Raw genomic sequence first — 24,457 nt, 5'->3', positions numbered from 1 at the left:
TCTCATCCCCTTACCTAACATTGTTTGAAATCTAACTTAATCCATCTAACTGTCATTTTTGTCCTCTTTTCTTTTTTCTCCGTCTTCTCTCTTCCTCCAGGTTCCCTCCATTACTCGGTCCGTGGGCCGTGACAGGATCTTGGCTCTCCGCCAGCAGACCCAGTTCCTCTGGGATGCCTACTTTTCTTCTGTAGCCAAAATCGTCTTAACTACTCTGGAGGTAAGCCTGCAAAAAAAAAAAAAAGGTCTTAATGGGATTTTTTTTTGGATTTAATTTTGTCAGGAGAGTTTCATTTAATCAACCAAACCGCTGTGTCTTGTTCTGTACTGTACATTGCCGCTGGCTATGCATCACCTCGCAGAGCTGAACTTTTGAAAAGGAATCTTACTCCAGTTGTCAGTCGGAGTTTTTGACCTTTCTAAGTTGAGCGTGACCCCTCCTCCCCTTCAACGTGCTGCTTCATATTCATACATTTACTCCCAGAAACCAGCTCAGAACAAGCAGCCGTCCAACATTAACAAGTCCACTGGGGTAATTAGCATTTTTCTTTGCATGTGTGTCTTGCTCAAGGGCACCTCAAAAGTAATTTTTTGATGCAGCGTGGTCGGTAATACTTACTTTTACAAAACTGAATTTTCCAACCGACTTCTATTAAAACTGCCACTCAGTTCATGAATTATCGTTTTAGTCGTCTCAAGTCATCACGTCGGACCTTGAACGGTCAGATCTGAGCCTGCTGTGTGTGATTAGTGCAAGTTTCAGATGTTTGACTTTTTTAAAAGCACTGGGTCACATTTTATTACATCTACTTTCACTTAAATCCTATTATACACCCCAAGAAATGAGAAGTAAAACTCTAAACTACAGTATGAACTCTTGGTGAGGCTATATTTGGGCTTTACAGTCAAGGAGAGAAGGGGCCAAAAGCATAGTTAAGGTGGTGGCTCTCACAGCTATGTAATATAAAATACTACAGCTCACAAGTGCACTTCACTTTACCTCCAGAAACAGCCTTTTACTTCAGTTTTGCCACTGTGATAGCTGCCTGGATAGATAAACATACTAAACCTTTGTTGCATAACAACAACAACTCATAGAAACATCCAAGCAACAAAGTAACATCCTCATATTCACTCCATTTTTTACCTCCATTTTGGTTTCCACCAGCTGCCACCAGCGGCTAAATCCTATGTGTTCACTTGCTAACGTTGTTTGCCCACCTTTTGCTGTTGGGTAGATCAGATGTAGAGTATTATAGCTGAAAACGTTCGTCCGTCGCATCTCAAAAATATATAGAGGAACCATAAAAACAGTGAGGTGGAAGATACTGAAACCAAAACAACAAAGCTGAAAGATGCTAATAGATGCTAAAGCGTATTTAATATTACCATTTGATTCATTGTTAAGATAACATTAGCTTTAATATAATATATAACACAGCTTTATATGATTCTGTTTTGTGTACAGCTTGGTGAAAAATAACTTTTTCTTCTATAACTAGTGAGATGTTAGCATGAGTTAGCTAAACTTTGGAAGTTTCCAACCAAAAAACTCCCTCCCCCTCCATCAGGCATCCTTCCAAAGCTATTTTCCTTAAATACACAAATTTGCACACTACTGTAGGGGATGGATTAAAAAAAAAAAAAAAAAGTTTTTATGTTTATTGTCAATACATTTAATTACTTCATCTCCATTGGGATGTAAAGGGAATTTAAAAAATATTACAAAAGTAGTTTTCTTTAACTCAAGCTTTAATATTAATATTTATATATGAGCATGTAAAGGGTATAAATGCAAATTGAGCGTGACATTTCAGAGTAGAGAGTTTTTTGTTAAGGATATAAATCAGAAAAATACTTAACAAATACTGTGAAGGAGAACACCTGACCCCTTTGACAAATAAGAGGCTGATTCTAATACACAGTAAGGTGTATAATGGAAACAAGCATTTTGATTTGTGAAATCAAACCACGGTGTGAAGGAGCTCTGTACTGTCCTCAGCCCTCAGGTTAGAGAGGCTGCAGCGTGTGTGCGTGGGCGTGTTTTCCTGCTCTCAAGACTAGAAAGCTGCAGGTTGGCCCACGGAACGACCTCGCCAGCCGAAGAGAAGAAGATGAACTTGTCTCATTGGAGTAGAAGAGCTGAGAGTTTTCTCCTCCGCTGTTGTTCCTCACAGCCTTGATTCAGACCTTGAGGGACAATTTGCTCTCAGTATCATCTCTGAATAAAGACACAGAAGATAATATCTCTCTCTATCGCCCTCGCCACCATCGTCCACGTCATCGTCATCATCACAAAAACATCAGTACAAACGCTGTGATCTTTCTCACAGTGAACATTTGTCATGACTGGTGCAAGGAGGATAGTAAAAAACACAGAGGGAGACACCCAGACAGAGCTGATACAACCCAGTGATTTATTATAAACAAAGAGGCAACGAGGCTCACGGAGGGAATCTGAAATCTAGAGAACGGCAGAGAAAAGGTCAAAACACAGGGATGTTCTGTCACATCAGGACATACACCAAACACAACATGAACGCCACATCTACCACAAGGTCCACATAGACACAGGAACAAATTCTTCTTCTTATATATACAGTATAAGCAAATCCATTCAACAAAACATGTCCAAATAGAACAAAACCAAAATGCATCAACTCGCATTTCTAATGAACAAAAAGATGATCAAAAGATAAGAGCAGTCCAGATGTTCTTCTCAGCTGCACCATCTTCCTCATATTTGATGAAAGGGCCAATCAGCTGGAAACGTTGATGCTACCAACCAATCAATGGCTCATTCTGACACACATACCTGTTTACATACTTTACTCAAACTCAACTCAACTCAAAATGTATTTATATACTGTAGCACATTTAAAAACAACCTTAGTTGCCCAAAGTGCTGCACAACATACATAGAGTCATGTGCTAGCAAGATAGATAAAAACAGCATAAATCATCAACATATAAGACATATATAACACATAACAATAAGATAGGGCAATGAGAACAATTACTAAGATAAGGTAAAACAAATCAAAGCTTTACTAAAAGATGAAAATAACAGGTCAGGCTGAGTTGAAGGCCAGTGAGAAGAAGTGCGTCTTTAAAATGCTCCAGAGTTTCAGCTGCTCTAATGTGGAGGAGTAAAGCATTCTATAAATTTGGGGCCACAACTGAAAATGCTCTGTTTACACTCATTCATACTCACATGACGCCACAGTTAAAGACAACATGACCACAGTCGTAACAGGTAAGACAGGTTAACACAAGGTCATGAGGTCCAGCCACTCTGGACATGAGTAAAAGGATTGTGTGATATGTAGTAAGAAAAACTTATCAGTATTCATATTATTACTGTAATAATATCTCAAAGGAGTTTTCAATCGAAAGCAACTTGACTTGGTTATTTGTCTAGGAAGACGTTTCACCTCTCATCCAAGAGGCTTCATCAGTTCATGCTCGCATCTGAAACGGTCAGATGCGAGCATGAACTGATGATGTCTTCGTAGACAAATAACCAAGTCCAGTTGCTTTCGATTGAAAACTCCTTTGAGATACTATGACCTGGACAAATGAGAATATGCACAGGATTATTATTAATAATAATAATGGCTTGGATTTATGTACACTGTAGCACTTTATAGGCACTCAAAGCTCTTCACAGAAACCATTATTCATTCATACTAGGTGGTGAGCTACAACTGTAGCCACAGCCGCCCTGGGGCAGACTGACAGAAGCATGGCTATCAATTTGCACCAAACTGCACCAAACATTCATACGCATTCACACAACACAACAGTATCGACCACAAACTACATACACATATGGATTTAACTGAATATGAATATGTGCTGATTCTGCTCTTCAAATATACACAACACCTTCACTTTAAAAACATTTCACTTTGTAGAAATTAAGATAGATTGAGGCTGTGACATATAAAATGAAGATAAGCTCGTGTGTGTCATCCGTTCAAACTGGATCACTCAGGTGTTTGTGTGAATATGGATCCAAGTGGTTTCAACAGACCAACCTCTATAATTCATGTTCATCTTCATCTTCATTCATAACATCTACAGCACAAATAAGACCTGAGTGGCCCATGTGCCTGCAGGGTATGAAATTAGACGGAGGCCCACTGACAGCCATACACAGCTGGCCAGATGTGCTGCAAACTCCAGAGCCAGCTCACACACCAGGCTAAACGGGTGAAATGAGGCGTTGTTGATAACTGTAGTGTCCCACATACTGCGAGCTTGACAGTTGGTGTCAGTGTGTGTGCGTGCGTGTGTGTGCATGTGTATTTGTGTGTTAAGAACTTGGTTTAAGTGCCAAGCCAATTCTCCACAGATCTGTGACCAGCTCTGGAAACATAAAAGACATAATACCTAAAATAAAAATTATCTTCCGCACTCTGTTTTCAGCATCATTGTTTATTTGAATAAAAATGAAGGTTCAAGTAATTTAGTCCTGTTTTTAAAAAGAATTGCCTCTGGTGTGAATAAAATATTTATCAAAAATCACAGGAATAAAATAAATTAATGGTATTTTGTTGCTTTTAAGTGCTTCCATACCTTCACAGAACCCAGTTTGTAGTAAATATGTACATTTGAATTACATGAATTAATTATGAATTAAATTATTGTCTTTTAATTTTGTAGTGTTTCATCATTTTCAGTGATCCTTACAAAATTATATCTGAGAGGTTTCTTATCCTTTCAGCAGCACAAAAACAAATAATTCAAGTAACAAGCCTTGAAAATCGTATATGCTGTAAGTATGACACACTCGTATTCACATGCCGGTGCTCGCACCGACTCGAGGAAGCTTTCTTTTATGGCGTAAAAACACTTCTTTAGCACCAAGTAAATAAAGCCATCACACCTTTGGGGAGTCTGCAGGGGTTAGTCACACAGGGACCTGAAATCGTTGTTTGGATCGGCGGCGACATGTGCAGAGCGGAGGAATGAAATTAGAGAGGAAGAAAAGAAGGAAAGAGAAGTGGTGGCTGTGAGCTTTCCTCACGAGAAATAAGTTTTTTTTTTTTTGCTTAGTCCCGCAAAAAGCTTCATTCAGTGTTGACTGAGCCAGGAACTGAGGAGTTCACCCTCCTGTCATCCACCTCTCATCCCTCAGAAATGCAGTTTGTGTGTTTGTGTTGTTGTAAAATTCATTCCTGCCGCGGCGAAGGGAATCTCTGCACTCATACGAATTTGATGTATTTCAGTTTGTCAGATGGAAATGCTGCACTTTTTGCTCAACTGCCTGTAAATATAGCTGCTAGTCCAAGATTAAGAACAAACAAAATACAACAAAATGATCGACAAATCAGATTACATTTTATTTTTTTATAATTTAGAACTCTTTTTAGACTCTTTGCAGCCAATCAGAAGAGAGATGACTCTGAGGGTATCTTCTGATTGGCTGACTGTTTACTGAGAATTCTAATAAAAATAGAGCAGATATCAAGTGAAACAAGTGTTGGGTGATGCGTCCAGGTGGGCGGGGCTTGGTAACTGCTTTGTTGTGACATCACAAAGTGACAGGAAGTCTTGACGGCTGGTTTTAAGGCTCAGTTTCTGAATACAGACTGTGTGCATTTCTCTGTAGACTGAGGCTTTGATACTTTCACAGTATTAATATAGAACCTAGAGTTGTTTTATAATCATTGAAGACATTGAAATCTAAAATAAAATGAAATACAAGTGAAACAGAAATATCTTAGGTCCTTATAGAATATTTACAAGTATTAAAGTAACAAAAAGTATTGTATCATTATATTTATTTTGTGATAACATAAGTTACATGACTGCAGCTCATTGTTTTTCTTGAGTAAAGAGTCTGGAGACATTCGTGCCCTCAGACTCAGCCCTCAAAACTTAGCTCACTCTCACGACACTCAGCCAACTAAGTTGACCTTTTGTTACAAGCCAAATGGATAATATCAGCTAAATAACTAATGGACTGCTCATGTCGGGAGCACGTCCCTGCCCCAAGTGAAGCAGTTCAAGCGTCTCGGGTCTGTTCTGTGGAGATTTGTCTCTTTCAGAGAAGCTCCCCGAGCTCCAGCTGTCAGATAAACAGCTGGCTATTTTTACCCCCAAAATATGAGCCCAAGTTGAGCAGGAGCAGCGAGTAAAGATGCAGATGTTAGATAGATAGTGTTGTAAATATGGAAGAATTAACTATCTAGCTTTTTATTATTCCTTAATTGGTTTTAAAGTATTTGTGGGGTGTTCAGTTACAGTAAGTTAACAGCTCACCTGATGTGCTTTTAAATGATTTATTTGACCTAAAAAGCAGCAGAACTAACATAAACCATTAAGCAAATTGTAATTTTTCAATCAACTTCACTGCAGATGGTGTGTGTGTAAATAAAGAGACAACCATCAACATGTTAATGTTCTGACCCCGAGACCTCAACAGTCGTTACCACATTATTACACGAGCGCTCATCAGATCAAACCACACTCATCCTCATCCTCATCAAACACAGAAACACCTTCTTCAAAACCCATCTGTGGTAGTTCCTGCTCTAAAAGAAGTCTCTAGGAACACATGTTGCCTTTATCACACACACACACACACACACACACACACACACACACACACACACACACACACACACACACACACACACACACACACACACACACACACACACACACACACACACACACACACAGCGTCCCTATCAGTCAATGGCTGATAATTAATGACAGGGAGATTGCTGAACTATTTCTTTTCCTCTTGTCACACCTTCTTGTCTCCGCTCTTCTCTTCTTATTCTCACCTCCGCCCTCTTTCTGTTTTCTCCCCTCTTGTCTCCTGACTGCTCTCTGTTATCTTTGTTATTGTGCCAAACTTTCGTGGGTTCTCATGTTTCTCCTCCTCCTCCTCCTCCTCTTCTTCTTCTTCTTCTTCCTACTGTTCTTGCAGATCATCCAGGACCGTGTGGACTCCCATGTGTCCAGAAACCGCTTGTTGTGGAATTCCCTCCCTGGTGGTCTCTATGCATTCCCCCAGTACTCCACTGACCCATCCCAGTTCCCTTTTTATTATGCCATACTGGGTGAGTACTGGTCTGGTCTCATTAAAATGTGATGCTGCAGTCTTCAGACTCGTTGACTTTGCAAATGCATGGGGAAAGAAAGTTTGATTTCATTGATAAACTCAACAATATCTCATTGTCCCGACTCTGCAGTAATAACTGCCCCCTCCATATACGACAATCTAACAGCAAGTCCTCATTTAAACACCATCTAAGAATGCACTATTTAACAGCTGAGCAATAATCCAGTCTGGCAAGTTTAATATCTTATCCCTGTCTCGTCCCGTCTGTTTTGTTCCTGTTAAATTAATGACTGATATTAAGACGACTACCAACTTGTTTAAATGCAATCAAATGTAAGGCGCAGAAAGATTTCACAGCACCAATGTGCTGTTGTAAGTATTACTGCAAACACAATGTATTAAGATGTCTATTTGACTGATATGATATTGAAAATGTGTTTTTTACATCTCTTTTCGATGTAAGGTACTTCGGACCCCAGGAAGACTAGCTTGTGCCATTGGCATCAGCTAATGGGGATCCTTTTAAATAAATAAATAAAAATAAATAACTACTCCCCTTCAGTGGCTGGTTTCACAGTCCAGTTTTCAGTTGTCTGTGGTTTGGCGAGTTGATTTGGCTCATTTACCAGCACGGTCAGTGCCTGAAGCTGAACCAGTGGCTGTGACGCTCAGCTCATGGAGGCAGTTAGGGTACTTAACGCCCTGGCACCGGATCTCCACTGTTTGCATCAAAAAATCTCACTGAGTCATAACTCTGTGGTAATATATCTCTCTGGGATGATGCACATATTTCTAAATTCGACGTGACGTACACTTTCAGAGAACATTATCGTCCGTGTCCATCACTTCTTGGGAACTATATGAAATCTAAATATGAAATATAGAGACACACAGGCTAAATAAATGGGCTCAAGCTGTTGTCTCGAGCTAAATTACTCATCCACCAGAGCCTACAACTCATGGAAAGTGTAGCTCCTCAACTCAGTTCATGTTAGATGGTGATAGACAGAGAGGAGGGGAAGAAAAGATGATGTGAATATTTAAATTATCACTTAATTTAATCTGATAGATGCAGTGAGAGAAGAACAGGGAAGTCATGGAGAGAGTGTGGAGCTGACCTGAAGCAAATGGACACAGGTGGGATTCAAACCTGGGCCAAAGCTCTAGCAGGGTTTTCCCTGCCTATCTAAGGCAAAGGCGAGCCAACTGGGTGATTTTGGCCGCCGCCTTGATTAAAATGTCTATGCGGTGTTTAGCTCAGTTGGTAGAGCACCTGCCCCATGTGTTGAGGCTATAGTCCTCACTGCAGGTGCATGGCCCCAGTTCGAATCCCACATCGAGCGGCCCTGCCCTGTGTGTCATTCTCCCCCTCTCTGCCTCCCATTTCCTCTCCCTCTCTCAACTCTCCTGTCCAATAAAGGCGAAAAAACCCCAAAAAATATACAAAAAAAAAAAAAAAGTCTACGTGTGCATGGGGCCCATTCAGATGTAGCGTCTTCTGCGTGACAGGGAGATTGCTTTCAATGTAGATGTGTCTTATGCGCGCTCACAACCCGAAGCAACGCCGTTAACGGCACACATTCGTTGCAATGTGCCTCTAAAACAACTCTGTCTCGCAACGTTCTGTTATTATCTCATAGCGTGGTGAATGTGCAGGTCACAACTTGTCAACCAGAGCGTTTTGGAGTTGTTGGATTGTGTATTTGATGAGTTTGAAGAAGGAAACCAAGAAATCCCATTAGCCTCCGTTAGCGTAGCTCTGAGCAGCTCGCAGCTCTGCTCCGCCGTTCTAAAAATAGCTTGCACCGACAATTAAAGGTAACAAATCTACTGATATGACTATAGGGATTATGGCAATGGGCCAATTTGCCAAAATGTTGAACTATCCCTTTATGTGAGTGGCGCTTTACTTTCCACATTGAATGAAAAAGATGAAAAAGTTTTTCCCTCCAACACCAGAAGCTGGATGTTAGCTGCACCAGTTTTTGTCATATTGTATCTAGATGGCATCACTGGGTCTCTGCAGCACCGTATGTGACAACTAATATGTGGTATGAGACTGCTGTGCTGTTGGTGCAAACAATACTGCAGACAAAGAGTGAGAAGGCAGTGTCCTGGTGTATGCATGTAAGTATATATATATATATATATAAATGTGTGTGTGTGTGTAGATATGCATGCAGACAGGAGTGATTCTCAGTAGATTGAGGCTGTAACTCAGATCACTGTTTGTCTTTCTCTGAGGGATTGTGGACACGGGGGTTAGATGGGAGAAAGAAGGGGGGGACTGACGGAGGAATGGAAGGAGAGATGGAGCAGTTTGGTTTATGCCACAGCAGTAAATCACTATTTTAGCTGCTGCCAGCTCCAATGCAGCTCTCGGGGAATAACTTGTTGTCAGGGCTGTGTGTATGACGGTCTCACTCTGCTACCTTCCCATAACTTTTGATGGCGAAGCATTTGCAACTTCTGCCTGCTGGTAGTTTGAAAAAAAAAAGAAAAAAGTTTGACTTGCTGCTCAGACGCAGTGGCCTCAGGAGCTGTAAGGAAGTCCAGATTTGACGGCTACAGTTTCCAGCTTTTTTTACTTTAGTTTGTGAAGAGTTGTACAGTTTATATGAACCAACAAAGAGGCCGCAGGCAAATGTTGTCTGTTCATGGATCGGTTTAGTTCGCTGAGGAGAGTTTTCAGCCAAAGTTTTATAAAAATTCAAAATGAGATCTAAACAAACACTGACACTTCCTGACAAAATTGTGTGTTCGCCTGAGGAGGCAGGCGTGGTTTATATTCTGTGTTGATATACTGAGGGTCCAAAAGTGTGTTTTGGGTGTGTGTACATCTCCTTGGTTTGGCACACACACACACACACTTGCAGATATGTTGGCAGCCGTAGCGAGCTAGCCGCCCAACACGCCTCCCTTCAGCTGGCTTTAGCTTTAAAACGGCACAGACTCAAGACACAACGACTGTGCATGAAGACTGAATGGAGCTGTACCTAGGACAAAGGAGAAGTAAACATGCGATCATTATCTCTGTCTCTAGATAATATACATCATTAGTATGTAAACATTCATGGTCAGCACCTGGGGAAAGGATTATTGAGTTGAAATGCAAACAAACACAGCAGTTATGGTGATAACGTTACATTTTATCGACACATCAATAAAGCATTTTACATCTGGACTGTGCATGATTTAATGTAAAATTGAAATCTGATGGTCATCACAGAGAAAAGTCAAAGCCACTCTGTGAGCAGCACAAATCAAAAAGCGGATCTTACTGAACACAGATAAACGACAATGTATTTTTTTTCCTTCATTTGTTTTTTTGTCCCTAAATAAAATAATAGAGAAGGCAGGGGAGAGATCACCCAATAATAACTCTTTATGTTGTGAGTCCAAACATTTAAACTAACATAAAAGATAATCTCTTTTATGCCTTTGTTTAGACTTGAATTGACTTTTGGGCGTTAAAGTGAAAAATCACAGCTCGTACAGTAAATTTATATCATAATAAAACTCACCGGAGTTTACAGCCACTATTTATCATTTTAATTCTGGGTGATAAACTCACTTTTGGTTTTTAAAGTATAGATCTCTGTGAAGTCAAATGATTTGTGAAGCAGGTGGAAGCTGAGCCTAAAACTACAGGACTTTTAGAAAAACAAAAATTAGACTAGTGTCTCTCTCCATGGTGCTGAAACATAGTGTCTCTCTCCGTGGTGCTGAATCATGTGTAACTATAGTGTTTCTGTCCATGGTGCTGAACCATCAAACACAATCTAACTTTACATGTCTCTCTCTATTAGTGTAGATTAGACTAAACGAGGTTTGACTGTATATGGATAATCTTATGTGTAGGAGCCATAATTTATAGTTGTAAAAAAAAAAAAAAAGAGATTGAGATTTAGATTGAATTTCGTTATTGGATCATTTGTATTTTTGATCTATGTGTTGTATATCTATAGTGCAGAGTTTGAGAGAGATTATTACGTCACCTATGGCCTCAGTTGGACGTGAGAGCGGTGATAGGGAGCACATAGTTTTTCTACTGAGTGAAAGAGTGATGGATGTAAATAGATTTTTCATTTTTTTGTTTTGAAACGGATACATCTCGTCATTCATTCTTGTAAGAAACCCTGCCTTTCATCCTCTCACGTGGCTTTGACACCACGAAGGAAAGCCACAACATTACATTTTTTATTTTTTTTTCATATGTCAGATAATGACAAAGCCCAGGTTAAGAAAATCTGTATTTCTTGTGCTTGTTGAGAAGTGTCAGTCTATATTACCTCCTTTACCTCATGCGTTTAATTTGCATGCCGTCTGTTACCTACTGCTGGTATTGTCTACTGTATTGCACACATACACACTGTACTGACATGTGCAGGGACATTTTGTGTTGCCTTCATGTGCAGTTTCTTTGGGTGAAATTCACCAGAGGAAACCTCCTTCCTCCCAGTGAGATTGATATTGAAGGACTTGGAACAAAGCTTAATGTTTCATTCATTTCCACTTATTTGCTCCGGAGCAGCAGATTCTTTGCTGTTTCTGTGACAGGATAAATGTCTCTTCTTTCCTGATCTTCTTTCCGCTGTGTGTGTCTGCCACTTGTTTGAAGAATCAGCAGGTCCTTGTCTCACACAATACCTTTTTAAAGACGCCAACAGATGCAACAGAGCGAACGGAAATAAGAGGCTGACAATCATCTGTACATAGTCACAAAAAATACAGGAAGTTGTCCACTCCTCGTTCTGAAAAACGATAAATAAAATACTTCTCAGACACTTACAGACAAATGCTGCCCTGATTTCTCCTCACAGGCACTTGAAGACCCATTCACATCTTGATTAATGTGAGTTAAACGGCTCTAGTATGACAGGCCGCTGGACTGATGATCGACATGTGACCTTAAATACTGTGAGGGTGGGAACATCGCCAGCGAGGTTAAATGTTAACTGGAGATTAAAACCCACCCGGTCAATCTGATATGATGAAGCCCACCGGCAAAAAAAAAAGTATTTATAGGAATCTACAGTAGGTCCAGGCTCACCTTCACAGTTGCATTGTGGGAAGTGCGGTGTTAGTGAAGTAGTAACACAGACACAACCTGGTTCTAATTGGTGCAACAGGAATAAAAGAAGTCCATGTAATTTAATAAGAATTAAGGCGTTTAAGCTCTTTTCATGAAGACGCCATGAAAAACAGAGGAGCTTAGGCTGTTTCTGTGACCCCACCCCCCACCCCCCACTCCCCACACAAGGGCAGACCTTGTGCTTCCATAAATACGCTAAACCCACCTGAGATGGCTGGTCAGGGGGCCCGGTGTCAGAGAGATGGATAGAGCAACACTAAAGAGCACTCTGGCTCCACTTATCCATGAGGATGCTTATTCCCCTATTCCCACACCCACCCAACACTTGGCACACCATGTGCCTGCGACCGTGGCCTTCACCGGTGGCTCCCAATCTTAATGTTTTATCTTAATCCTTAATCTTAACATTAACAGCTTTGAGTCATTTTTATTGTCCATATTGGAATTTACTACTATTTCTGTCCGGGGGTTATTTCATTTGGTTACTTACTTTCTTCCCTAAAGTTATGAAGAAGGGCATTCTGGGAAATCCTAATCTGACCAAGGAGTAGTGTACAGTAGTAGTGTGTAGTGTTAGTTGTTGACAGCATAATTTTTGAGTTGTTGGATTGTGTATTTGATGAGTTTGATGAGGGAAACCAAGAAATCCCATTAGCCTCCGTAGCGTAGCTCTGAGCAGCTTGCGGCTCTGCTCTGCCGATCTGAAAATAGCTTGCACCGACAACGAACCTACTCCTAAAACTACAGGGATTATGGCGATGGACCAATTTGCCAAAATGTTGAACTATCCCTTTAACATGTTGCTGCTGTCATTAATGAGTGATTGAGTGATCAGGTGTCGTCCATGCTTCCATACTGTGTTTTGTTCTGTTCAGCACAGTGTTTGAAGTTTTATGTTGATTTGCCAGTGTCTATTTTGGATGTTTGATTGTTGCTATGGTGATTTGAGTCCAGAGCAGAGGCTTATAAAGAGGCTAAAGGCTTATAAAGAGTTCAAGTATAAAACGTTTAAAGCCCAGTACTTCTGTTGTTTGGTTTATAAACCTCAGTCTCCACCAGACCGAGGTCCACACAGCAGTTGATGCTACATTGTGGCGAGTGTTTAAGAAAAGAAGTTCCTCCTTCTTCCTTTGTGGTGAAACCTTCTGGCATTTTATACGTTCCTACTCTAATCTCACCATTAACATGCGCCCTGCAACCTGATTATCATGAGAAAACAGATTAATAGTCTAATTAAAGTGTTTACACAGTTCACAGTTACCAGATATCCTCTCCTGCCCAGTCTCCTGAGTTTACATGGTGTGTTTGATAATCAGATTATTATAGTCGCTTTTTTCTCTTTGTCTGATCTTTTTGGGATCTTTTCTTTCATCTAAATGCAGCGATTGCACACTAATCACATTATTCCCATACTGATCATGAACAAAATGATATTTACAGTATTTACATCCGGTTTTCCACAGTCGGAGCGTCGCTGTTATCTGATGGTATAGTCGTACTAATAGCCTGCTTGCAAACACACACTCAACACAGTGCTGAATGTGTCATGTAACATTTGCATTACGTGATCTTATTACCGGCTCTTTATATCTGAATAGATTTATTTATTATGGGGATAGAAAATGCATTTCTAAAAAGCCAGTGCTCCATAATATTGATACATTTCTCTGGCATACACCGCCTCTGGGGGTGAAGCACCTCCTCAGCTCCATTTATCCGGTGCACTGTACGCCGGCCGGGGCTCATTTATCGAAGGTGGTAATTTAAAGTTCGGTTCTGCTTCCCGACTTCTCGTTTTGCCCTGTTTTGTTTTCCTCAATAAAATTGCAATGAAGTAACTAACAAGAGCCGGTTTGTTTGTGAGCTTGTAGAAAATAGGATTACTCATTAGAGGGAATAAATCAGCAGCGCTCGTCCATTCACTAAAAGAGACACTCAAAGGAAAGCGTTCACTCTTGGATTAGATATGTTTACTCATGTTCAGTCATGTGGACACGGGGCTAGATGTGCTGTCAGAAAGATGGATGATTGGTGCCGCACGGAGCACTGTGTGTCCACTTAACCGTGATGGAGCTTTATGGGGAGCTACATCTGCACAAATCTGTGTTAAGAAACGCAAATACACTTTACCCATGACAACTGTTTCTGTAATGTATGTGTGTGTGTGTGTCTGTGTGCGTTCAGGTAAGAGCCCGTCGCAGCAGTTCACAGCTGTGATCCATACGGTTACTCCTCTGCAATCCCAGATCTCCCCTGTGGTGAAGCTCATCATCGCTGTAGCCAAGTCCAAGTTCTGTGCACAGGTGAGAAGTGTTTCTCTACTTTACTGAGAGAAAAGAGAAAAATTGTACCAAAAAAAAAGTAGCAGGAAGAAAAGACACCAGTTAAAAATACGAATGTCAATATTTTAAAGAAGAAACTTGTCACTTATATGGTTCCTCTCCTGCTTCTTCTTCTCCCATTCATCTATTTTTTTCCATATTCCTTCTTCTTTCTTTGTCATGAAACAATTTGAGCCTTCAAGTAATAAAAATTGAGGCCAATATTCTCTTACAACAATATTACAACAGTATTCAAGAATAAAATCATATTTTTCAGAATAAATCATGGTTAGTTATTATGAATATGAGTCATTTTTCAAGTTTTTTATCTATTTATTTATTTAAAAGTCATGAAATAGTGGGCACCAGAGCGATTGATATAACAATATTATATATATCTATCGCTCTGGTGGGCTATATTCAGCAATATATACGGTAAGAATGACCGTCATCTTTACTACTACTACTTATAACATTAATTATAATAATAACAATCATTGAGCTCCATTTCACCAGGTCCCACAGAATAATAAATACAGTATCCATTATAAATGAATAAACTAAATGAATGGTCCATTCTTCATTCTTCCATCAGATTCAGTGTAATTCAGTTTTTCTGAGAAATGCAAGGACACAGGTGAAACACGACATCCATGGTCAAGGTAACCGACAATGAACAGCGGCTCAATGGAAGCAGAAGCACTAACATAATACAGAGCTTTTATTATGACAGCAATGCAGTCAAGATTTCTTATAAATACTATACTATAACTATCCTACACTCTTAAAACAGACTGAATGACTGATGTTGTATTCAGCTGTTCCCAAGCCGACTGACTTTGTGATGATTACACCATAAAGATGTCAGGGGCAGCGACAGCACAAATGTCAAGATGTGTTTTTATAGTAAAGAATCACTGACAATTAGTTATTGTTCAGCGACTCAATTCATAGAGCAGAAAAACTCTGAATGTGATGCGATGCAGAAACTTTAATAGATCAGGTTGGGTTGATGCTTGTATAATATTTTCCAACTTCCTGTGCTCCCTTCTCTCATGCAGATTGTGGTTTTATGGAACTGCGACAAGCCTTTACCTCCCAGGAACAAGTGGCCCTCCACCAGCGTGCCTCTCACTGTCATTGAAGGACAGACCAAGGTAATAGCTGCTGGCTCTCTGCATCCCCCTGTGTATTAAAAGATTCTTACTTATCAGCGAAGGCATTTATCTCTCCACGGTGATAAAGTCTTGCTCAAAGGTACTTTGGCAGCAGATTTTATTGGCGCCCTGTGTCAGAAATTAAATTATCAACCTTTTTGGCCTCGAGCTGTTTTCTATAGAAGACACAAGAAAGGAGGGAGCCTTAATGTAAAAATAAAAAAAATAAAAAAGAGATGTTCAAAGACACGTTTAGTCGGAAAATCTAACAGCACCAAGGTTAAATACTAGTTATTGACATCCTGTTATTTCCTGGATAATGTGGCCAAAATGTGCCTCCATATGAAAATGCTCCAATTCTGAATTCATGAACTGGATGAACTCTTTTTGTCCCTGTTATTATTTTTTGCAGGATAAAATGGCAGCTCAGCTGAACATTTGAACAAATGGCTCAATCAGACCTCCGTCCCAAAATAGCAGCAGATTAGCTCAGTGATGACGGTGTTATGTCTGAGAGGTCATTTCATTATGTCTGATAACCACTCAGACATGAAACTAGTAGAGGGATATGCTCAATATGATGATTTTATCACAACTTTTTTTCACACTAACTATGTTGAATTTATTATGAAACATTTCACAAAGTCTTGAAATATATATATAAAAAAAACAGCAGATCAAATAAAAAAGATATGTGATGAAGGGTAATGTGATGAACACTGTGAAATGTTCTCACATAGATGGTAATTTAAAATGTTGTATGTAAATTGTTGGTTTTCTATTGCTTTCACTCTTGATGATGAATCTTATAATCAACAATAAAAAGCAGCAAATACTGAAAAACTGATCTGATACAGATGTGTCACAACATGATTAGAGGTCCTGTAGTTGTCTGAGATTGTTTCTCAGCTGTGCAGAAAAAGGCTCTGACAGCAGGCGTCTTATCGCCCTGCAGCCTTCAGCTTTGAGCTGAAGCTGGAGATGCCTGCCGAGGATTCAGTCACAAGTTAAACTTTGCGGGAATCAGAAAATCTTCAAATTATAAAACCCTCTGCGTCCCCAGTGACAGGCTCATCTCAAGCTAAACTGATCCTGTGAAGTGCAGCTGGGCTCGGGGAGGAGCTCCGCACCGTTCAGAGCTTCACTTGGTGATAAATGAGTCAGGAAATTAAGCAAATAACCCTGAGAATACCAGATGTTCTGAGCCCGGTACATTGTCATTATATTATAACCTGCAGAAAAACAAGAGTGGACCCTGATTAAAGCTCATCAGGCCTGAAACACACCAGGTTTAACTTCTCAAACTAAATTTATTTTTGCTTTGTGTTCTTATAAATTAGCTCCTGGCAGTGTTGCATTGTTGGTCTGCTCACAAGTGTCCTTTTTGCATTGCTGCAAACACAGTTGAAATCACATCGCCGACACTTTGCTAATATAATGACAAGAGCTCAATTTGAACAAGTTCTCCAATCGTATTTACTAACAAATCTGCTTTGTAGATCAGTTTATCAGTCATGTTGATTTGTGGTGTTATTTCACACAATTCTGAGCTTTTCTTAAAGTTTAAAAACTCGCTTCATTTATCTCAGAATCAGGAGTTTGTGCTGCAAACAGAAACACAAAACTATTTAAAAAGAAACTAGTTGACATTTCCCCCGACTCTGTTCAGTTACTGGTGTCACACCTGTCAGGGTGGAAAAATCACACCTTTTTTTTCCAAATCAGCCTGAATAGAGGTTAAATGGTTAAAAACGTGCGACAACACCTGTGTGGGAGGCCGGAGCTTCTAAAATATGGAGGTAGAACAGTAACACTAATTTTCAGTTTCGCCGTTGGAAACAAAAACTTCACTGAAAACACTTGAAGCACTTGTAAGGGATACATTATGTTTAGGTCTCTCTAAGCTGAATGACAGGGCCGTAACCAGGACCTTGGAAACACTGAGGCCATTGTGTGAGCACAACAATATGAAACATTATGTTGGTATTATAAAACTGCATGAATCTTTTCATTCTTCGAAGTTGATTAGCGTGTGACAAACAGCAGAAATGATGTTATCTCCTGTGAAACACTGGAAACACGTTGGTTTTCCCAGAGCACACTGGGAGTTACTGAAATGTAAAAACTGATGGAGACACTAATCAACACTAAGACAGAAACATGTCAGTGTGTTTTACCAGTGTTGTGAGGTACTGTATCTCTCTGTAAACTATGAAGTTTAAGGGAGTTGACAACTTTGACAGGAAGTTAATGTTAGGCTATCTGTTTAGCAAAGGGATGCTAAAAATGCTAGCTAGCTCAACACAGTTCAGAAGGTACCACTTCAAAATAAAACTCCTCTTATGAAGGATTTATTCATGGCTAAACACGTTTTAAATTATTTCTAAGATGTCATAATATATTAGATAAAAAGGACAACAATGACCTGTTGCTTGCCAAATAGTGAGCCCACGTGCATCCCTACTGTTAAGCCTCATGTCTCATCTCATTATCTCATTATTAGCAATTAACCTGATTGTAAGTCACTATCTAATATGCATTTACTTAATCTTGCCAAATAGTGAGTCTGCACCCATAGCCTACATATAAACTGTGTTATAACTTGTTTATAACTGTTTATGTGTGTTTACAAATTGTTTACTATTGTATGAATAATCTATTTATAAACCTCTTTTAAAAAAAGACTCTTATTGTGAAGTGGTGCTGTTGACGTCAGTATTTTTAGGTCTTGGCTACAGTGAAACAAAATTATCATCACAAACCCACCGAGATGTGACCAGTCAATAATTCAATATAACATTAAGTCACTACACTTTCTCTCCATATCATGTTCCACATCTGTACAAAACGACACTGGAACAATAGAATACAATGCAGACCGGCCTATAAAGAGACAATGATGAAGTGGTATTGTACAGTGTATTAGTTAATGTCACTTCCTGTCTTAATTAAATCCTAATGCAGCGCCGGTTCCAGTTCAGATTGAGTCTTGGCGGCGAGATCGACGAGGCCAGATGAGTTCTGATTGTTGGTTATCAGAGTCGAGCCAAGAGTGTGACTTTCCTGAGATTGTTCTGATTTACAGTATTAGAGGTTAATATTCTGCTCTCACAGACACACACAGACACACACAGACAAAGCCGCAACTTCGAAGTGATATTTCATAAAAGAGAGGAAATTGTCTCATGTTTTTAATTTGACTCATTTTCACATCAATTTGAACAATACGGCTCCATCCCAGAAATACACTCCATCACTTTCTCCCCGGCTGGCAGCCTCTCTCCATCTCTCTCTGTCGTCTAATTGCTTCTGTTTGTTTTCATGTAAATGTTTCCCCCCCCCCCTTTCCCCTTCAAACACAGGAACAATGTTTCCACTGGTGACAATAAACCACATCTCAGAGGTAATATACATGCGTCCATATATGTGTGTGTGTGTGTGTGTGTGTGTGTCAGTACTGAGCAGCGCCCATGGTCGTATAATTAGTCGTTTGGTATATTGTCGTGCGGCCCCGACAGATGCTCTTCAGTGTATTTCCCTCCGACCGCTCCCTGTGTTTGTTGTCATTGTAATAACAAAAAGACACACACATAAACACACAAACACAAAGTTTGTCATTTGCCTCAGTGGAGCAGTAATTTGCTGTTGGTTATGAGTGTATCTACTCTGCTACTCTGAGTGGAGACACTTCATCAGCTTCGACTCGCTCTCGCTTTCCAGAACCTGAACCCTCTGTGATGTCTTTGTGTTCACTGCCTCTGTTGACTATTTTGAATATTCTACTTTCTTTTTCTCCACAAGCCTTCAACAAGGAAATAAGTTTGTTTTTTATGTATTAAAAGAATATGGTCAGTTACAAAGAAGTGCTGCCTGTTGGTAAGAGGCCAAAATATAAAAACAATTCAAAGGAATCAAACTGAAATGAATAAAATTTAATTTAATTCAAGTTAATTGAATTCAGTCAAACTGAATTCATTTGAATTTAACTGTATCTAATCTAATGTTATTGTCTTATCTAGTCCAATCTCATTGAATAGAATCCTAATTAAACCGATCTAAACTAAACTGAATTGAATTGAATTGAATCAAATAGAATCATATTGAATTGAAAGTCTCCTGTGTTTTTGTCGTTCAGCTCGATTGATACAGTAGAGTCCCAGTTCAACTTTTTTATGCAGATCAAAAATGTATTTCTTTTTGAAAACATTAACCTCATAGTTCTCTTTACTTGGATCAGCTCATTTGTGGGAAAAAAAATATTAAGAAGACAATTCATTAAGAGTGAGAACAATCAACATCAATGAGGTATAAATATTACATGTTCCCTGTTGCTCTCATTTTCAGGTCGGAGCTGCAGGTTTTTGAAAAATGAATCAGACTCTTAATCAAACTTAATTAATGTTAATGCTCAGTAATTTAGTGGATCTCAGGTCTAAACTCTATCTCTGAGCTTATTTACACTTTCTAGTTTGATGAAAATGAAAGTTAATAATACGTGTTTGGATTCTAACAAAATTACATGAAGAATCTTATTAAAATGAAATCAGACAATATTAGTTGCTCAAAGCATTTGAACAAAATGTTTCTCTGATTAGAATATGTTAAAATACTCCTTCAGGATTTATTAAAACTGATAACTATCAGCCAAATTATTAAAAAGAACAGTTCAATTTGATCATTTCCACACAAATAACCATTATCAATCTTCAACAATATCAGACTTGGTAGTTTAATATTTCAGAGAGACACTGTAGGACTGTGATTGACTTTTTGATCAGATGAATCTGACTCTTCATAGCTTGGTCCTGCTGTAATGAAGGTCCCTCTGACTCAGCATTTATGACTCACTCATCAATATTATCAAAGGTCTGATCCATGGACTCACCACTAATGTGTTCACTATTCCTCCGCTTCATCAATCACCTTTCACTGTTGTTGTGTCTTGCCACCACACCCTCAATTATATATTGATAAGTTAATCTTCAGCATCGATCCTCACTCCTTAACTATGCATTTAAATTATACCAAAGGAGCATAAAGGTCACGGGGTCAAAGGTCAAGTAGGACCCCATTGAAATCTCATTGAGCAGAGGTTCAGGGCAACTGACTCACAGCAGAACCGTTGTCCTACAAACCACCCTTACTTAAGAAAAAAAAAAATTAAATAGACAAAAAGACTGTCCTTAGGCTATAATACATGAAAAGACAAAAAGAAAAATTGTATTTATTATTTTCAGTCATGCAGAACTGATGTCTGTTTTGTTTAATCAGAGAAATAAAAATGAATGATGTTATAATTACTCTCTTTGTTATAATACTATAACATAGAGAGTATTTACAACATTGTTCATATGTAATATTCATTGCCTTGTAAGGTCATTTTAAGGCGTCTAACTCTTTAGCTGTCAACACACTTTCTTCAGCTAAAAAAGTCTAAAACTAAAATTTACAATTGTGCAATTGTATTTCAAATCCATTTTCCCAAAGAATTTATTTAAATTTATTTTTCAAAGATGATGTTTTGCAGTTTTTTCTTCATTACAAAACTGTAACACTGATGAAATATACTGTATATAAGACTTTCTGCATATTTACATCTGGATAATTGGGGTAAAATCAGACATAAATAAACTGGTCTGAACTTGTGATGAAGACCTGCTCTGACGTATAAAAGCTGAACATCTTTGAAGTGCCAGTATAACATTTCTCTCCCCAATAATGACAAGTGAAATGTCCATCAAGAGAGAAAGTGTCTCGCCACAGTTTTAGTGGTGCTGTAGATTGCCATGTGACCTTTGACCTTTGATTGTAATTTAGAAACAGGTCTGTCTGTGACACAAAGAAAGACCAGATATCTCCCCTTGAATTAGCAGGAGTCATAGCAAATATAAAGAGAGTAAATGGGTGGAAGACGAGCTGCGAAGATAAGGTTCAGACCATTGAACCGCCACAGATCTCGGTGGGATCTAATCTCTGTCCAGAGGCAGAAAAACATTGAAACCAGCCAGAGGGCGGAGGGGGGTAAGGTTGGAGTTGGTGGTGTTGGGGGGTTCAATGACAGACAGGTAGTGACAGACTTGAGCCAATATGAGGTGTTCAAGGCCAGTACCTTTACTGACATTTACTCAAAGTGCCAAAGGGCAATATTTTAAATCTGTATCAAAGTGCCTTTCAGTTTGATCATTTTGAAGGCAAAATATATTTTTATAAGTGGCAAAGCATCTGACACAGCATTTAATCCATCATCGGGCATCATTATTCTATCAAAACCAGGGGAAAAATATTGCACTGGATGGATAGTTTTAATTTCAAAATGGATGTGATGTGAATCAATGTTGACAAGTCATAATAAACAAGAGTCTACAGGCAATGAGAGCGGCTCTGAGAGGCTGCACGGAGGAGGCACAGCACCGCTTTGCGCCGATGCAAATGAACGTCTGCAGCACACTTCAGGGAAATCCATCCAATAGTTATTGAGAGGTTTCACGGCTGTCAGCTTCGAGGATGGTGCTGAAGGGAACGTCAGATGATCGCTAAAGACATAAGGACACATCTTCTGGGAACCGTGAACATCTGTGGAACGATTTGTGCCAATCTGAAGTCAAAACGTGGCCCCATAGATACCTGTACCAAATTTAGGGTGACAATTCGGGTCGAGTTATTTTGGTTTGGATCATTGACTGTATAAAGATGGACGATGTGGCAGTTCACAACATCTGGCTGCAGTATAGGTCATTAGCTTTTCCCTTAGGATGGGCTCTGTCATTAGAGGTTGTCGTTGTGCTAAAGCGTGTCACTGGTCAGGTGATCGTCGCTCTGACGAGTTTGGTTTCAATCAGCTGTTCGATGCATTGATTTAGGAGTGAGATGTCATGATTTACAGCTGTGATTAACTTGTGATTGGGTCCGGCAGCTGTATGAGTGTAACAGAGGGTCCGGGTGTACTCACTCACCCATAAAGGACGTGCAAACCCGATTGCCAAGCGGTCATTGACCTCTTGGCACAACAGTTTGCATCGCAGCCCCCCGTGCGGGAGATGAGGGTTCGAGCAGTCCATACCGAACACAACGCAGAGGGCCAGATAACATCGGCTACATGAGCATGACCTCAATTCCTTTGTAGAGTGGGAAGAAGTAGAGATGTGTCGTCCATCTTTGTGTACAGTCGAAGATCTAGACCAAAGAGTTGGAATGGTTGAAGGGCTCAACAACAACACCATCCAGGAGCTCAAAATATCCAGAACAGGGAAAAGACTGGAGAAAGACTCTGATCCTTTATATAAGGCAAAATAATGAGGCAAAAATGTACAAAACAATCTCAACTCAATTGTCACTTACTTGCTGGTTGGTCGTGGTCGCCCATTCTTGGTCGGTTGCTCAGCTGTGTTGATGCTGGTTACTCCTGGAACTTCTCATCCATTTTGACTTGGCAGATCATTCTTGACCTTGGAAACAGCTCAACGCCTTGGAGACAAACTCAATCTTAATGAGCAGATGAAGATCATAACATAGAGTTGAAAGTTCTGACACAAGGGAATTGGACATCATCTCTTTGTCAGCTCTGGTTCCAGATGGCGAGAATGAGTCGCCAGGTTCAACCACAGCTAGAGATCTGGACCAAGTTACATTAGGTTTAAGTTTGAAGCTTACTACAGAGCACCAATGCAATGACATAAATGACATAAACAGCCATTTATCTAATATATAAATAAACCAATATATTGATGAAATGCAAACACATTTGTTCAAATCTTAATAAAAGATTAAAGAAAAGGAAAGAAAAGAAAATTAACAACAAGGAATCCATCAGAAATGTTAAAAAATATGATTAATTGGGCATTTGTTCCTTCAGTCTCCTGCAAATCTTTGATATTTTAAATGTATTACCTTCAGACCATTAGCGAGGGATGAACTCCATTGATGATTAGGAATGTGGCTAATTTACTATAACCAATTACATTGTGATGGTGGTTTTTAAACGAAAGCCGAGAAACTATTACATACACCGTCCTGACTGAACTAATTACATTCCTGCTGATTATGGAGCATCCATCCGAAAAAGTAGAAGAAAAAAGAAACACTCTCTGCCAAGAGTTGTCACTTGAAGCGGTGATGTACGGCAGCTTTTATGTGCCTCTCTCAAAACATCGGAAGAATTTAGGGGATTTGCGTTCAATTTCGTTTTGATGTTACGCTTAATTTCTTGATGAATTTTGCACTCAGCATCCGTTGGCTCATTAAGCCGAGATGGAAGCAGACATTAACCTTGCAGATATTTGTGGTATTACTTCGGAAAATAAGCTTCTTAATGTTACCCCTGGGGGGACGGATTCAATCAACTTTATTTCAGATAGTGAATCTAAATTAAGCGTCACTGGTGTGACTGGTGTGGTAAACATGGGGTGTAATTTAAATATGATGTGAAATCTTAGATGGAATAATTGACCAAAAATGAGAAAAAGAAAATAATGACTCTTATGTTGTGTGTTTCACCTGCACCAGTATGTGTAGAGATTTAAATATCTGTATGGGCAGAGCCTTCTCCGTTGCTCTGGAACTCACTCCCCTAACCCATCTGCACCCACACACACCCCCAACATTCAAGACCATGCTCAAAACTCATATTTAAATTAGCTTTTAATGTATAATTTTGTGTTTTATACTGTTTTATTGCTGTTTTTAATTTTATCTCACTTTCACTCTGCTGTATCTTGTGATTTTTAAAGTGAAAAGTGTCTTTGAGCATTTGTAAAAGTGCTGACAAATAAAATGTGTTATTATTATTACATGTAACATGAACTGT

General features: G+C 39.4%; 1 protein-coding gene across 3 annotated transcripts in view; it reads left to right on the top strand.

Annotated features, from left to right (window-relative positions):
• The window catches only part of LOC311007906 (exostosin-1), a gene marked incomplete at both ends in the record, with an annotated part of 283,911 nt that overhangs the window by 238,955 nt on the left and 20,499 nt on the right, over positions 1-24,457 (top strand). For all 3 annotated transcript variants that reach the window (XM_084001313.1, XM_084001312.1, XM_084001311.1), the window contains 4 exons: positions 101-220; positions 6,947-7,079; positions 14,361-14,479; positions 15,559-15,654. In XM_084001313.1, coding sequence (XP_083857439.1) covers positions 101-220; positions 6,947-7,079; positions 14,361-14,479; positions 15,559-15,654 — 468 coding nt within the window. The remainder of the gene's footprint in view (positions 1-100; positions 221-6,946; positions 7,080-14,360; positions 14,480-15,558; positions 15,655-24,457) is intronic.

The sequence above is a fragment of the Trachurus trachurus genome (genome assembly GCF_905171665.1).
Source record: "Trachurus trachurus genome assembly, chromosome: 24".
NCBI lineage: Eukaryota > Metazoa > Chordata > Actinopteri > Carangiformes > Carangidae > Trachurus > Trachurus trachurus.
This window is presented reverse-complemented; position numbering and strand designations above follow the sequence as displayed.